The 17,194-nt window shown below is 53.3% G+C and overlaps 1 protein-coding gene across 3 annotated transcripts in view; it reads right to left on the bottom strand.

Annotated features, from left to right (window-relative positions):
• TTYH2 (tweety family member 2) overlaps window positions 1-17,194 on the bottom strand; it is a 51,285-nt gene that overhangs the window by 22,692 nt on the left and 11,399 nt on the right. For all 3 annotated transcript variants that reach the window (XM_039476330.2, XM_039476331.2, XM_074388919.1), the window contains exons 3-4: window positions 9,865-9,976; window positions 3,117-3,337 (exon numbers count right to left, since the gene is read on the bottom strand). In XM_039476330.2, coding sequence (XP_039332264.2) covers window positions 3,117-3,337; window positions 9,865-9,976 — 333 coding nt within the window. The remainder of the gene's footprint in view (window positions 1-3,116; window positions 3,338-9,864; window positions 9,977-17,194) is intronic.

Raw genomic sequence — 17,194 nt, 5'->3', positions numbered from 1 at the left:
CCTCCTCTAATACTTCACCCGGCCTTGCACAAAAGTGCCGGGAAATATTTGCTTTGCTGCACGGCTATGCTTAAGGACCATCCCAAAAGCAAAGACGGGGGCTCTTCTGGGGAGGGCTTTTGTTCCAGAGCAGCTGAGGTGAGGGGAGTAGCCTCAGATGGAAGCAAAGATGAGGGAAGGGGCAGAACATCACTGACATTCAGGAGCCATAGGTGCCAACCCTGGACTAGACCTCTGCTGGGTTTTTTTTTAAAGACATAGTCTCACTCTGTTGCCCTGGCTGGAGTGCAGTGGTGCAATCTTAGCTCACTGCAGCCTCTGCCTCCGGGGTTCAAGCGATTCTCCTGCCTCAGCCTCCAGAGTGGCTGGGACTACAGGCATGAACCATCACACCAGCTAATTTTTGCATTTTTAGTAGAAATGGGGTTTCTCCATGTTGCCCAGGCTGGTCTTGAATGCCTGGCCTCAGGTGATCTGCCCGCCTCAGCCTCCCACAGTGCTGGGATTACACGCGTGAGCCACCGCACCCGGCCAAATCTCTTCTGCCTCAACCTCAATAAGGAGTGGGGAGCAGGGGATGGGCTCACAGGGGATCCTGTCAATCACCCGTGCTGAAATAGCTGACATGCACTTGGCACCATCTTTCCACTATTTTAATAAAATCGCCTTAACCATAAGCCGCCTCTGACATGTAAATTCCAACTTATTCCCTGAGTGCCATTATCAAAACGCCCACATGAGGCCCTTAAATGTACACAGTCCTCTGCTAGATGTGCTCAGCAAGGTCAGAACGGACACCTTTGTACCCCCGCCCCTGCCTGACATAAGATTCCAAAGGCTCAGGCAATGAATGGCCCACGTGTCAGGAGACTCATCGGATACCCCTGTTTTGGGTCCACAGGAGGTCACAGGCCACCCTGAGACCTGGCAGTGTCCTTCTGTCCCTTGGGGGGAAGGCACTTTTGCCCATGAGCATCCACCTTCTGGGGAGTGGGACCAAGCTCCCCTCAATCCAGAGCATCCAGGACGTGGCGGAGACGCAGGGGATGGATGGGATGGGGAGGCAAGGTGCAGGGAGGACCCTCAGAGCTGGGGACTTCATGAGCTCCCTCTGCTCAGGGACCTGACATCTCCTATTTTTGGGAAGGGGAGAGGCCCCTGGACTCAGTCCAGCAGTGACCTCTTGGGGAGGGGCTTTATGACACAAGGGAACACAAATCCGGAAAACAGGAGTAACTTGTGCAACCCTAAGCTAAGGGCTCTGACTTTCGTCAATGGCTTGAAGAGAAGCCAACAAATGGAGGGAGCGGGGAGGATCCAAAGAGCTGATCCTCGCTCCTCATGACTCATTCATCCACTGCCCGCGTGCCTCCTTCACGCTAGGCCTGGGCCCTGGGAACACGAGCCCACGACGCTATTCAGCCAGGAGCCCCCATCCAAAGGCCGGGGCTGCTGCCTCCTTCCCGGGCTCTCCCCAGAGTGACCTTCACTGGACCCAGCACCTGGGGAGGGGCAGCAGGTCCCTGCTCCGCCGATCGCGTCCAGTGTCTTTGCCTGGGCTGGGGTTTGGCGATTGCGAAGGCAGGGGAGAGGTAAACAAAGCCCCAGAGGTCAGATGACGAAGGTATGAGTTTATACACCCACGTGAGGCTCGTGTCCCTCAGCCCCCATCACTCTGATTCTACGTAAGTGAGGCTGGTCTGGGCACAGTGGCTTACGCCTGTAATCCCAGCACTCTGGGAGGCCGAGGTGGGAGGACTGCTTGAGGCCAGGAGTCTGAAACCAGCTGGGCCAACAAAGCAAGACCCCTGTTTCTAAAATCATTTTTTTAAAAGTAGCCAGGCGTAGTTGTGTGTCTGCAGTCTCAGCTACTCAGGGGCTGAGGTGGGAAAGCAGTGAGCCATGACCATACCACTGCACTCCAGCCCGGGTGACAGAGTGAGACGCTGTCTTAAAAAATAAGTGAGTCTGGGGGCATGACCTCATTCCTCCCTGTGCCTCCTCCACGCTAGGCCCAGACCCCAGGAGCACAGTGACTTGCAGGTCAGATCCTCCCCTGATGGAAACTTCTTAGCACCCTTGGCTGGGCACTATGTAGGCAAAGAGGTCACCATCTCCCCAACCCCCTGTACTCGTGGCTGAGTCTGTGGTATGAGAAATCCTGCCCCATAAATCTGGTAACTGAGGAACCTATAAAGCTTGTGGCGTTTCACCCAGCACTAGCCACGAAGACTGCTGGTCCCAGAGAAGCACCCCACTGTGTGCTGGAGGCCGAGGCCAGGTCCAGCCTTTGGCATGGGGAGCTTGGGCACATTCCTGCCCTCTGTAGCCTCTGCTGCCTGTCTGTTAAGGAGGCTATCCTGCATACACACCACGTGGCCCCTGCAAGCTCCCGTGTTCTTCTGATTTCAGCCAATGGCTTATCAAGACATTCTGGTGGGTTGGGTGTGGTGGCTCACACCTGTAATCCCAACACTTTGGGAGGATGAGGCGGGTGGATCACTTGAGGCCAGGAGCTCAAGACAAGCCTGGCCAACGTGGTGAAACTCCGTCTTTACTAAAAATACAAAAATTAGCCGGGCGCGGTGGCTCAAGCCTGTAATCCCAGCACTTTGGGAGGCCGAGGCGGGTGGGTCACGAGGTCAAGAGATCGAGACCATCCTGGTCAACATGGTGAAACCCCGTCTCTACTAAAAATACAAAAAATTAGCTGGGCATGGTGGCTCATGCCTGTAATCCCAGCTACTCAGGAGGCTGAGGCAGGAGAATTGCCTGAACCCAGGAGGCGGAGGTTGCGGTGAGCCGAGATCGCACCATTGCACTCCAGCCTGGGTAACAAGAGCGAAACTCCGCCTCAAAAAAAAAAAAAAAAAATACAAAAATTAGCTGGGCGTGGTGGCATGTGCCTGTAGTCCTAGCTACTTGGGAGGCCGAGGAGGGAGAATCACTTGAATCTGGGAGGTGGAGGTTGCCGTGAGCTGAGATCGCACCACTGCACTCCAGCCTGGGCGACAGAGCGAGACTCTGTCTCCACCTGGAGCTCAACATGCAGGTTTGGATGAATGAAGCTGATGTCACACTGCAGTCCCTCCCCCTGCCTCCCACCGGCCCCTCACCTGTAGTACTCCACGTAGCCAGTCTGGTCGGACAGCTTGGCCAGCTCCATGGTGACCTCCCTCCACATGGGCAGTCCTGAGAGCTGAGCAACCACGCTGCCTGCCATCTGCTGTATGAACTTCAGAGTCTGCATGTAATCGCCCCGGGCGGCAAGGATCTCACTGAGCCGGGCCAGATGCTGCTCTAGGTCCACCTTCATCTTCTCAGTAGTTCTGGAAACCTAGGGAGGAGCGGGGGGCAAACATCCGGGAGGTAAAGCTTCTAATTTTCATCCTGGAAGAGGTCTCTGCAGGCAGCAGAAGATGGCCTGGCCAGGCATGGTGGCTCACGCCTATCATCTCAGCACTTTGGGAGACTGAGGCAGGCAGATCGCTTGAGCCCAGGAGTTTGAGACCAGCCTGGGCAACATAGTGAGACCCTGCCTCTAAAACAAATAAGTAAATAAACAAAACATTAGGCAGCTGTGGTGGCATGACCTATAGTCCTGGCTACTTGGGAGGCTGAGGCAGGACAATCGCTTGCAGCTGGGATGCGGAGTCTGCAGTGAGTCAAGATCGCACCATTACATTCCAGCCTCGGTGACAAGAGTAACACTCTGTCTCAGAAAAGATAAAAAAAGGTGGCTTGGCCTGCTTGGGATTGAATGAACACCCCATGCTGCCCCAGCTCTGAAGATCTCATGAGCTATGTATGGCCCTGGAGGAAGAAGACAGAGGCCCCGCTACCCACCCAGTTCTCAGGTCCCTCAAACCAGGGGGCAGGCCCTGACCTGGCCTTAACCAGGATCTGGGCTCCAAGAGAGGGAATGCTGGTGCCAGAGGAGCACACCACTGTGTGCTGGGGGCTGAGGCCAGGTCCAGCCTCTGGCGCTGGGAGTGTGGGCACATCCCTGCCCTCTGGAGCCTCTGCTGCTGTCTATTAAGGAGGCTATCCTGTGTGCCCACCACATGGCCCCTGCTGGAAAGGGCCGGAATGGACACGTGCATTCATCACCATATCTTACTATAGACGGAGAAGGACACCCAGATGAAGAAACCAACCAAATAATCCACTATTCTTTGAAGACTCTCTTTTTTTTTTTTTTTTAATTTGAGACGGAGTTTCGCTCTTGTTACCCAGGCTGGAGTGCAATGGCGCGATCTCGGCTCACTGCAACCTCCGCCTCCTGGGCTCAGGCAATTCTCCTGCCTCAGCCTCCTAAGTAGCTGGGATTACAGGCACGCGCCACCACGCCCAGCTAGTTTTTTGTATTTTTAGTAGAGATGGGGTTTCACCATGTTGACCAGGATGGTCTCGATCTCTCGACCTCGTGATCCACCCGCCTCGGCCTCCCAAAGTGCTGGGATTACAGGCTTGAGCCACCGCACCCAGCTGAAGACTCTCTTAAAACTTTCAACACTCGGGCTTACACATTCTCTTTTAGAGAAACGGATGCTATGTGGCTACCTTGACCTTGTGCTCCCACAAGAGGACGGCTGTTTTGTAAGAGAAAGGCTTTGTTGTGGCGCGGGCGGCAGCGCAGCACGTCCTGAACGCTGAGTGAAATGCAGGACAATGGGACTTTGCAAAAACAAAAACAGTCACGATCCTGTCTCTGACGAGCCTGGACATGAGGCAGGAGGAGGAAACTGGCGCCTTCTCCGTGTATTCACGTCCTCCCCGGACTTGTGTCCCGCTGGGTGGCAGACAGGCTTCTGTCCCTTGGCTGAGCCCTAAGAACCTGGGGTTGAGTGGACCCTGAAGGAAACGTCTGCCAATGCAAAGACAGAAACAGAAAGTCGAGGGCTGTCCATCCAGTTAAAAACATTCTTTCTTTCTTTTTTACGTACTGCCCCTTACAGAGCAGGACGACCCTACAGGCAGTGTGCCGGAGTAGCCCGGCCATCCATTTCTTTCTTTTTTTTGGTGGGGGTGGGGTAGGGACAGAGTCCCACTCTGTCGCTTGGGCTGGAGTGCAGTGGTGCCATCTCAGCTCACTAAAACCTCAGCCTCCTGGGTTCAAGCAATTCTTCTGCCTCAGCTACCTGAGTAGCTGGGACTACAGATGCCCGCTACCACACCTGGCTAATTTTTGTATTTTTAGTAGAGACAGGTTTCACCATGTTGGCCAGGCTGGCCTTGAACTTCTGACCTCAAGTGATCTGCCCACCTCGGCCTCCCAAAGTGCTGGGATTACATGCGTGAGCCACCGCACGGGGCCATGTCCAACCATTTCTAATGGTCCAAATGGTCGACCCTTGCTGGCTTTTGAAGAGCACAGGCAGGGCGTGTACTGGTCAGTGGGGCTTTACAACAGCCCAGATCCAGCGTGCCTGCGGGGCCCCGGGGTGCAGCTTGGCAGCCCCAAGCACGCTGTTGCTGGCAGCGAGGGAAGAAAGGGCTTTGTTGTTCTGAAACTGTCACGTTAAACCAAGAGGCACAGCGGGCGGGGAGCAGGGCAGTGCGCCCTAATCCACATTCAGCAGCCTTTAGCTCCCACGGGTCTGGGAGATAAAAACAACACAGGAGAGGCAGAAACTTCCCAGAGTGAGAACTCAGCGAGGCCGATTGGATTCCACTCCCGGAGGCCAATGGCCTTCTCTCTGTTATGGGTGCTTCACGTCAGCTGTGTGGCCTTTTACATCTGCGCTACGCTGGGAGTTCCAGGTTCCAGAAAAGAGAATGGCTCTCTTTGTTTCATTTTGTTTTATTTTTTCAGCGTCAGCGGCTTGTTCCGTTTTCTGGCTTATGCTTGGTTCTTATGAGCTGGTTGAGGACTAAGAGATATCAGAGTACAGAGACACTCTTCCCTGTACAGATTGGACAGCTTGTAGCGTAGGGGAAAAGACCGCAAACCACGTTCAAGTACATTCAGTAACTAAAGGCCATCCTAGTATGCTCTGCTGTTCAATTTAGTAAGATAAATGCACAACCACTTTGGAACCATTGATACGAGTGGCACTATTATCAAATAATGGTGCCATTATGAACAAACCCCAGTAATAGGTGACATTTCCATATTTCTATATTATAGCAAACAAACTTCAGAGCAAAGGGCTCTTAAAAATTATCTGTAAATTTTTTTCTGTAAGGTCACTTCTTTTCTCCTTCACAGTTCTCCATTTTTAACTTCTCTATTTCTTAAACTCCTCCTTAGGAAAAAAAAAAAAAAAAAAAAGAAGGCATTCATTTCTCATGACTTCTCTTTTATTCCTGGTATCTCCCCACAGGAAACAAAACTAAAAAATTGTTTTTTGAGATATGGTCTCGCTACGCTGCCCAGACTGTTCTTGAACTCCTAGGCTCAAAAGATCCTAAAATTTAAAAAAAAAAAAAAAATAGAGGCCGGGCAATTGTGGCTCATGCCTGTAATCCCATCACTTTTGGAGGCCAAGGTGAGCAGATCACGAGGTCAGGAGTTCAAGACCAGCCTGGCCAACATAGTGAAACCACCTCTACTAAAAATACAAAAATTAGCCGGGTGTGGTAGCATGTGCCTGTAGTCCCAGCTGCTTGGGAGGCTGGGGTGGGAAAATTGCTTGAACCTGAGAGGCAGAGGTTGCAGTGAGCCGAGACCACCATTGCACTCTAGCATGGGTGACAGACTCTGTCTCAAAAAACAAACAAAAAAATTTTGCTTTTTAAAATAAGAATGACAGCAGTGACCTACTTACGGTTCCCCACTTCGCCACATCATCCCCAATTCCTTAAAGGTTCAGTACCCAGCCCGCCCTTCAAGGACAGGCGGGATGACGCAGAGATGGAATCAGGCTCTCATGGGAGGGACAGGTCAGCTTTCCAGGCTGGGCAGAGTTAGGGACAAGCTCCAGGTGGTGGAGACCATGGTCTAGAGCACAGAGCAGTTCTCAAGTGCGGTCCCGGGACTAGCGGCATAAGAGGCACCCCCTGGGAACTCACTCACAAAAGCAAGTTCTCAGCCCTGCCCCAGACCCACGGAATCAGATCCTCCGGGGGCGGGGCGCGGCCCTGCAGTCTGTGTTTACCCAGCCTTCCAGATGATTCTGATGCAAACCCAAGTGTGAAGACCTCTGGGAGGGAGGCGCTGCGGTGCTCAGTGAGGTTATCGGGAAGGCTGGCTGGGCCAGGTCAGCGGAGGTAAGGGGCTAAGACCAGGAGGCCCAGATTCTGGTTTCTGCTCTGAAACACACACATTTTCAACTTTGGGGCAGCCACGTAACCTCCCTGTGCCTCAGTTTCTTCACCTGAGGGCTGCCGACCAGCCTGCTGCAGGCTCACGTGAGAACGCCTGGAGGGGCCGTGCTGGCCACCAGGTGCGGGAAGTTTTGGTGTCCCCAGACAACTCCTCTCTACACCCCTAGATTGGGGCAGGCAGCCCTCCCGGGACCACCCGATCCCTGAGCCCTGAGCCACCGCCCCTAAGGCACAGGCATCCCTCTAGGTGGAAACGGACAGGTGTGGGGCTTCCAGTCCAGGAAAGGAGGACTCACCCCACTCTGTGGGTGCGACCCCAGAGGCCTCTTCCTAGCCAGTCAGCTGCATGATCTGGGCTCTAGCAAGGCCCAGGGCCAGGTCCTGCCTGACCTGCTCACGAGTCCTCCACCTGCCTCTGCCGCCCACAGGGTCCCAGACCCCAGCCTCCCATTGACCCCACCGTGATTACGGTACTGACTGTAACAGCACTCACAATCACAGTCACACCAGTTGAGGGTGCTTTATAGTTTACCAGCACTTTCACTGACATTATCGCACTAATGCCATTTATCTGATATCTGGACTTCCCCCTTTGGGTCTGGGAAGTCTTCTAAGGTCTGCTGCCTCCCCTGGACCCCTGAGAACTGGTGCGCTGAGTGTCCACCCCGAGGCCCAAACCAGCCCCACGGGTCCCAGCAACCTGGAGCACTGTCAGGCTTCGGGGTGGAAGGACCCAGCCTGGGGGCCTGTTCCCAGCTCACCTCCCCATACAGCTCTCATCCTGGGGGATAAGGACTTCAAGTTTTCCCATAAGGGAGTTCTAGGAGTTTCTCTACACCAGGGAAGGTCATGGCCCTGGGGCCTTCCTGGGCAGGGCAGGGCAGGGGAGGGGGTTTTCCTTTCAGGGCTGGGTTCCTCCTCCAGCGATTCTGGTGCTGGTGGGTGAAGAGGAGGCAGGCAGCAGGGCAGCAGGGAGGGGCAGAGAGAGCCTAGAGGGCAGTGACTATGGGGCCCTTCCCCACCAGGGCCCGGGGCAAGGGTGGGGTGCCCAGAGGGAGAGCTTTCTCCAGCTAGGCCAGGCTACACCTCTGCTTCCCAGCCCCGAGCTGGCAGTCGCTCAACTCCTGCATCCCAGCCACCCCAGCTCACCCCACAAGGCTGTTCAAGCCCAGCATCCACACACCGGGCATCAGCGCTCAGGCTACAGGGATGGGTCCCGGAGGACACTGGCGGCAGAATGAACTCTGCAGAGACCAGGGCCCCTGGTCTGGTACCCATCCTCAGCCCCTTTCTGGAGGTCAGGGCCTCCTCCCACAATGGACTTGGGCACAGAGGAGCAGCGCAGCTGTCTCTTTAAGGTGACCCCCCTTGTTGACTGAGGGATTAAAGCCTTAGAGGAGCTTAAGGGAGCAGGAGGGTGGCAAATGGGGTCCAATCCTCTTCCGGAGGACGCCAGGGCAATGGCCAGATTCTCCTGCTGGGGCTTGATTTTGTGGCAGAGGCTGCTGGGACAAGCATCTGAAAAAGCCTGGTGCTTAGAGTGAAAGTGACACGTGTGGGCTGGGAAAACTCCAGTTCCAGGCAGCTGGGGTGGAAAAGGCAGAGGGAACCAAGTCCTCAGCTGTCCACCCTCGTCGTGCTCCTCCCTGGGCCAGGCCCTCAGCAGCGGGGTGGCAGCCCCAGCAAGAGGCCCGTGTGTGTCAAGCAGTCTCTGCCACAAAATCCAGCCCTGGCTTGGCAGAGTAGCCATTCCCTTCCCCTGAGAGTCCTCCTCTAGGTAGGCCAGCACACCCTTCACTGTGAGCCCCCACCTGGAGTCGAAGTCCGGAAGCCAGAGTCCCGAGGACCTGCGGCAGGTTTCCATCACCGCACCCCATGGGACTCTTCAACTGGTTTTTTTTTTTTTTTTAATTTTTGAGATGGAGTCATGCTCTGTCTCCCAGGCTGGGAATATGGCGGCATGATCTTGGCTCACTGCAACCTCCGCCTCCCAGGCTCAAGTGATTCTCCTGCCTCAGCCTCCTGAGTAGCTGGGACCATGCCACGACCAGCTAATTTTTGTACTTTTGGTACAGACAGGGTTTTGCCATGTTGCCCAGGCTGGTCTCGAACTCCTGAGCTCCACATGCGTCAGCCTCCCTCCCAAAGTGCTGGGATGACAAGAGTGAGCCACCACGCCCGGTCCTCAGTTGTTTCTGAAGAGTTTTTTCTTCTTGACATCTCCTGGACCCCGCAACACTCTGTATGCAGCATTAAAATGAACACAAAAAAATGCAGTGGGGCTGATTTTCCACGTTTCAGGTGTCCTTTGACCAAGTGGAAGGAGTTTGGCTTTCCGGAAAATGAATGGAGTTTGATCCCACAGCTGCCTCCTTTGGTCCTCCCCCCATCCCTGCCACCCCTCCAGACTTGGGAAGCACAATTGCCCATTTGCCCCAGCAGAGGCAACTGCAGCGCAGACGGGGGTCCAGCCCTTGGGCAGCACACAGGCCCTCCATGTGCAGCTGAGCCACCGGGATCTGATGGGGCCCTTGCTCTGACCACACTGGCCTTGTGGGCTGTGCCTGTGCCCGGCCAGCTGCCCCGGAGCCTTACCAGAGCATCGATCCCAGAGAAGGTGTGGTTGGCATCCTCCAAGGAGTACATCAGCTGGTACACCCCATCGTTGGTCTCGCTGTTTCCATAGAAACCAATGCCCACCGCAGCACTGCAAGCAAGACCCCAAACAGAGGTTAGAGGTGACACAAAGAGAATGTTTGTGTTTATTTTAAAATATAAGCTTGGGGCTGGCCACGGTGGCTCATGCCTGTAATCCCAGCTACTCAGGAGGCTGAGGCATAGAATTGCTTGAACCCAGGAGGTAGAGGTTGCAGTGAGCCAAGATCATGCCACTGCACTCCCTTGTGGGTGACAGAGCTAGACTCTGTCTCCGAAAAAACAAACTGGTTTTTTTTCCCTTTCCCTTTTTTTTTTTTTAAGCGCAGTTTAAGTTCACAGTAAAATTAAGAGGAAAGTAGAGAGTTTTCATATATCCGCTGCCCCAGGCACACACAGCCTCCTACTCCACTCTAAAATCCTGCTCCAGAGTGGCATGTCCATTACAACTGATGAACCTAGACAGGCACATCATCACCACCCAAAGTCCACAGCTTCCACTAGAGTTCACGCTCCACGCTGCACATTCTATAGGTTTGACATATGGATAATGACATGCGTTGGCTGGGTGCAGTGGCTCACGCCTGTGATCCCAACACTTTGGGAGGCTGTGGTGGGTAGATCGCTTGAGCCCAGGAGCTGAAGACCAGCCTGCACAACATAGTGAGACCCTATCTCTGCAAAAAGTTAAAAAAAAAAAAAAAAAAAAAAAAAGAAAAGAAAAAATGTCCTGTCCACCATTACTGTATCATACAAGGTAGTTTCACTGCCCTAAAAATCCTCTGTGCTCTGTCTATTAAGTACCCCCTCCCCTCTAACCCCTTTATTTTTATTTTTTTGAGATGGAATTTTGCTCTGTTGCCCAGGCTGGAGTGCAATAGCAAGACCTTGGCTCACTGCAACCCCGCCTCCTGGGTGTGATTCTCATGCCTCAGCCTCCCGAGTAGCTGGGATTACAGGCACGTGCCACCACGCCTAACTAATTTTTGTATTATTAGTAGAGATGGGGTTTCACATCGTTGGCCAGGCTGGTCTTGAATTCCTGACCTCAGGTGATCTGCCCGCCTTGGCCTCCCAAAGTGCTTGGATTACAGGCATGAGCCACTGTGCCTGGCCTTAACCTTTGACCTTTTCACTTTCTCCAGTTTTGCCTTTTCCAGAATGTCGCAGGGTTGAAATGATACAGTGTGGAGCATTTTCAGATTGGCTTCTTTCGCTTAGTAATACGGATTTAAGATTCCTCCATGACTTCCCCCTTGCTTGATAATGCATTTTTTTTTCAGTGCTGAAGAATAGTTCATCATCTGGATGGACCACAGTTTATCCATTTACCTATTATAAGACATCTTCGTTGCTTCCAAGTTCTGGTAATTCTGAATGTAGTTGCTATAAACATCCATGGAGAGCAGGTTTTCTACTTTAGCTGAGGAACTCTTTCCTGGGGGCCGGTGTGGGTAGGGGAATGACATCTCACAGTCTGGCAGGTGGGGCTGGGGGTGGGGAAGTGAAGGTTAAGGGCCCTGGCAGGCTGGCTCCACAGGACATTTTGCTCAGGCAATAGGAAAATAGTGTCCTCCAGTCCTGTGACTCCAAAAGGCAGGAGACTGCAGCCAGCCCTAGGGATGATGATGTAGCAGGTCCGGGGAGGGCCCAGGTACCCGCACTTTCACCAGCCCCCGGGGGATTCTGACACGGCTGGGCCTGGGAATCCCTGAGGTCTGCTGAGATCACACCCAGTGCCGATCCTGGGTCTTTCTTGACACCTCCAGGAATTGTGGACTCCTTCGACATCCTCCGACCTTTCTCCCAGCATCCCCAGGCCACCCATGGGACAGTCTGTTCTTCCACTGTGAAGTCTCAGCTTACAGAAAGTTCCTTCTTCTACTGAGCTGAACCTGACTCCTTAAGCCACTCACCCACTGGATCTTCCTTTATCGCCTGGAATAAGCTTCCAATTCTGCACAGTGCCCTAGTCAGACGTCTGAATGTGGCTTCCCCCAACCCTCTCACCTTGTGCTCTCCAAGTGGGTCCGGTGTCCTTCTTTGGCCTAAGGTCTCCAGACCTTGCCCAGGCCATCACCGTCCTCTAGATGAAAGTCTAATTGGTTAATGTCACTCTTAAATGTGGCCTGACTGAGTCACTCAAGTCCCCACAGTTTGTTCATCAGCTCTGAGTGCAGCGGGGCTCATTTCTTAGGACCTCTGCTCCCCGGGACACTGACCTGAACTTGTGCCCACCCTGGTTTCCCTCTCTCCCGACACCATTCTTGTGGTCTACAAACAGCCCCTGAATTTCTTCCCAAGAACTGCCGTTAAGCCCAGTCCCTCCTCCTTCCTATAGTGCTGTATGGATTTTTGTTTCATTTTAACCAAAAGCAGAACTTTAAATCTAGCCCTGTGAAATCTCATCTAGTTGGTTTTAGTCCAACATTCCAGCACGAACAAATCATTTCAAATCTTGACTCGTGTCATCCATCATATTCCATCTGACCTGCAGCACTTGGGACTGTCTGAAGACTGATGAAGCAGTCTCCTGAGTTTTCATCCAAAATGCTCATTTGGGTTGGGGTAGGGGAAGATGAATGTACACGTCCACGCCCACACTTCCATTGGTTCTTTTGTTCTTTAAACAAGACAGGATCGCCGGGCGCGGTGGCTCACGCCTGTAATCCCAGCACTTTGGGAGGCCGAAGCGGGTGGATCACGAGGTCAAGAGATCGAGACCATCCTGGTCAACATGGTGAAACCCCGTCTCTACTAAAAATACAAAAAATTAGCCGGGCATGGTGGCGCGTGCCTGTAATCCCAGCTACTCAGGAGGCTGAGGCAGGAGAATCGCGTGAACCCAGGAGGCGGAGGTTGCGGTGAGCCGAGATCGCGCCATTGCACTCCAGCCTGGGTAACAAGAGTGAAACTCCGTCTCAAAAAAAAAAAAAAAAAAAAAAAAAAGACAGGATCTAGGATGAAACCCCCAGAGGACTGTGATAGAAATCTCCTTCCAGGGCGCCCTTGACCCCTAGAATTCAGTGTTTTTCAGGATGTGGTCCTTGGACTTCAGGAGCAGAATCACCTGGGGAGCCTGTTAAGTGCAGATGAGCAGCCTGGCCCATTCCATCAGTGTGGCCTGGGAATGTGCCTTTTACAATGAGGTTCCTGCATCATCATCCAAGATGGGGAGCGGCAGACATTTAGAAAAACGAGGTTCCTGCCTACTTCACGTGTCTCTGTCTCTGTCTCTCTCTCTCACACACACTCTCTCTCTACAGTTTAAAAATCTACTGCACAAGTCAATATTTTTTGGATTCAATCAGAGTTTTATAACTAGCTTTGAACCCAGTTAAATGTACCAACGTGGAAAATGCCACACATTTTTTCCCACAGTATCCACACAGAGATGAGGAGCTTCGCCAAGCGCTCAGCTGAGATATTCAGACGTTAAATGAATTGTCTTTCCATGATCCTCCAACTGGTATCTTTATTGAAAAGAAAATGAACCCATCGTCCTGTGCTCTGAGAAGCCGTTTGTCGGCTCGGTGTGATCATCCTTTCCTAGTGCTCTGAGTCATGATTTAGAGTTTTCTGCGGATTCAGTATGAAGCCTGCACCTTCCTATCGTTCTCATTCTCTCGGGTCTCTTCTGAAATGGATGCAGTTCTGGCTTATGTCCTTCTCCTAGTCTGTGGGTTTATCAGCGATGGCCCAGAAGGGGCTGGGATGTTACACCTCATCTTTGGGGATCAGAAATCGCCTTGGGGCTCACGCCTGTAATCCCAGCACTTCGGGAGGCTGAGGCAGGTGGATCATGTGAAGTCAGGAGTTCAAGACCAGCCTGGCCAACATGATGAAACCCCATTTCTACTAAAAATACAAACGTTAGCTGGGCATGGTGCCGTGTACCTATAATTCCAGCTACTTGGGAGGCTGAGGCAAGAGAATCACTTGAACCCAGGAGGAGGAGGTTGCAGTAAGCCGAGACTGCGCCGTTATACTCCAGCCTGGGCGGCAGAGCAAGACTGTCAAAAAAAAAAAAAAAAAAAAAAAAAAAATTGCCTTGGCTGTTCAATGAGGGTCTCCTGGTCCCTCCTGGGGTCACTGGTCCCACCCAGGCCATGAGAAAGCCTGTTCTGCTTGGGCAGTTGGGGACAAGTGAGTTGGTGGTGCCTTCTTCCTGGCATGCTCACACCCCCATCTTTCCCAAATATAAAATCACTACCTCCCTCAAAATGAGGAGCACCTCGTATCCCTTTTGCTTTTTCAGGACCCCCTTCTCGGTCTTTTCTTCTGTGTATTCGATCCCGTTTTCCAGCGGAGCCACGTCAGCAGAGCTTATGTGTCCTCCCACCTCAGTCCCCCAGCCTTGACCTCCATTCCTTCTCCTGCTGCTGTCACGACTCTCCCTCCTGCCCCTCCCACAGCTCACACCAACCGGGCCGTTCTTGTGTCCCAGTGGGCGAAACTCCAGCGAAGGTGACCAGTGACCTCCCTGCCACTAAACCCAAGGGCCTTTCCCAACCCCCCTCCCACATGCAGTGGTCAGCTTGGCTCTTCTTCCTGGAACACGCTGCCCCATGACGCCTGTGTCCTTGCGGAATTCCCAGCCCTTCCTGGTGGGACACTCTTTCCTGGTCTCCTTCACAGGCACCTTTTGTGTCCCAGCCGTTAAACGCTGGACCCAGCCCCCTTCTCTTCTCACTGTGCGTGGCCTACGGTAGGTCCCTCGTGCGTGTGGCTGCCGCACTGGCCGCCTTCGTGACCCCGACTTTGTAACTCCAACTCCACGTGGACGTTTCAAAGGCACCTTTAACTCAATCTGTGCACAACCATACTGTGACCGTCTGCCTCTCTTCACGTTCCCTGCCAATGTCCCATGCCTCGGAGGATGGCACTGCCACCCCATCCGGGTGCTTAAGCCAGAAGCCTGCGGATCCACTTCACCAGCTTCTCCCTGCACCTCCCCAGCCGGTTCTTCCTCTGTGCAGTTGTCCTCTTCTGACTGTGCCCACACCCGGGTGTCAGCCCGCCACCTCTGACTGGGCCTCCCTAATAGCCCGAGTTTTACTCTTGTCCCTATCTATGCGACCCTCTGCCTGGACCTGTCCCTCCTCTGTCCCCTGCCCTGTTTTCCACCACAGGGGGCTGATCCCTCACTGAACGTCTCTGGCTCCCCTGCAAGCTGACTTTTGCCGATGCAGCCGCTGGCAGGGGACTGGAGGTGGTGGGAAGGCAGCAGGGCCCTGTGCCCCTTGCTCTGCAGCTGCTGTTGGCAGGCTGTGTGGCTCCAGCTTCCCTAGTGACATGGCCTCTCCCTCTGTCCCTCTGGCCCGCAGGTGGTGGTGGTGGCTCCTGCTGCTGCTAACCCTGGGGTCACTGTCTGCCCTCATTAGGCCTCTGAGCTCTTCTGCCGCCCGGTGACCACTTCTTTGCATTCAGGTCCCGCTGTTCCAGATACTCACTTCCGTCAAACCTGAGTTACCCGGTCACCTTACCACTGCAGAGCCCCTGCTGTGGCTCCCCTGGCTCTTAGAATAAAGAACCTGGGGGGCCGGGCGCGGTGGCTCAAGCCTGTAATCCCAGCACTTTGGGAGGCCGAGGCGGGTGGATCACGAGGTCAAGAGATCGAGACCATCCTGGTCAACATGGTGAAACCCCGTCTCTACTAAAAATACAAAAAAAATTAGCTGGGCATGGTGGCGTGTGCCTGTAATCCCAGCTACTCAGGAGGCTGAGGCAGGAGAATTGCCTGAACCCAGGAGGCAGAGGTTGCGGTGAGCCGAGATCGCGCCATTGCACTCTAGCCTGGGTAACGAGCGAAACTCTGTCAAAAAACAAAAACAAAAAAAAAAAAAAAAAAAAAGAATAAAGAACCTGACCCTAGTCACAGCCTATGAGTTGTTCCGTGGTTTGGATCCCAACTGCCCGCTGTGTCTTCTGACCCCGTGACACTCTCCCCATCCCATTGCCACTCACTGCTCACCCCAGCCCTCGGCAGGGCCCCCAGCCCCCTCATCTGTTCTGGCCGCTTTGGCTTCCTTTAGCCTCATGCTCCCTCCCACCTGGGGGCCTATTAACGCTCCTCTTCCCTCTGCCTGGAGATGGCTCTGCCACCCTTGCCCCCACCTTTGCCAAGTTAACGCCTTCTCATCCTATGGGTTTGGGTGCCCTTGTCACCCAGGGACGCCTGGACTCAGGTGGGCCATCCAGTTCTATGCTGGCTCCATTCCTTCAGAGCTCTCGCCTTAGTTTTTTTTGGTTGTTGTTTTTTTGAGACGAAGTCTCCCTCTGTCGCCCAGGCTGGAGTACAGTGGCACAATCACAGCTCACTGCAACCTCTGCCTCCCAGGTTCAAGCAATTCTTTTACCTCAGCCTCCCAAGTAGCTGGGATTACAGGCACTTGCCACCGTGCCCAGATAATTTTTGTATTTTTAGTAGAGATGGGGTTTCGCCATGTTGGTCAGACTGGACTCGAACTCTTGACCTCAAGTGATCCACCTGTTTTGGCCTCCCGAAGCGCCGGGATTACAGGCGTGAGCCACTATGCCCAGTCTTCTCTCCTCAGTTGTAATGATTCAAAGCAAATTGGGGCTCGGCTCGCAGCCCCTGCTGACAGACCCAGAAAGCAGACTTGATGCCTGTATTCTTCCTGCTGGCGCCCTCTGGCCTGGCATGAGTAAAGCCCAGAATGTTGTGGGATGGATTCTGCCAGGCACATTCCTTCCGCCTTGAGTTTTCCCTACACTGCAGGGAATTCTTTCTTATTGGAAGAATTGACTCCTCATGCCATTCTTACCATGCCAAAGAAAGTATTCTTCAAAAACCAGGTTTGTTGTCTGTCTGTCTGTCTGTCTGTCTCTCTCTCTCTCTTTCTCTCTGTGTGTGTGTGTGTGTAAGAGACAGGCTCTCACGTCATCCAGGCTGGAGTGCAGTGGTGTGATCACGGCTCACTGTAGCCTCCAGCTCCTGGGGCTCATCCTCTTCCTGCCTCAGTCGGGACTACAAGCATGCCTGGCTCGTTTTTGGAAAGGTGAGGTCTCACTACATTGCCCAGGGTGATCTCCAACTCCTGGCCTCAAGTGATCCTCTTGCCTCGGCCTCCCAAGGTGCTGGGATTATAGGTGTGAGCCATCATGCCCAGCCTCTGTTGTTTTTTTTTTTTGTTTGTTTGTTTCTAAATAGAAACCTTGCAAGCTTGACTAAAAATAAAAAATAAATAATAAACTAAAAATTAAAAAAAATCTGAGTTCATGCAACAGGAGTCCCTGTGCAGCGGGT

This window comes from Saimiri boliviensis, chromosome 17 (genome assembly GCF_048565385.1).
Source record: "Saimiri boliviensis isolate mSaiBol1 chromosome 17, mSaiBol1.pri, whole genome shotgun sequence".
Lineage (NCBI taxonomy): Eukaryota > Metazoa > Chordata > Mammalia > Primates > Cebidae > Saimiri > Saimiri boliviensis.
This window is presented reverse-complemented; position numbering and strand designations above follow the sequence as displayed.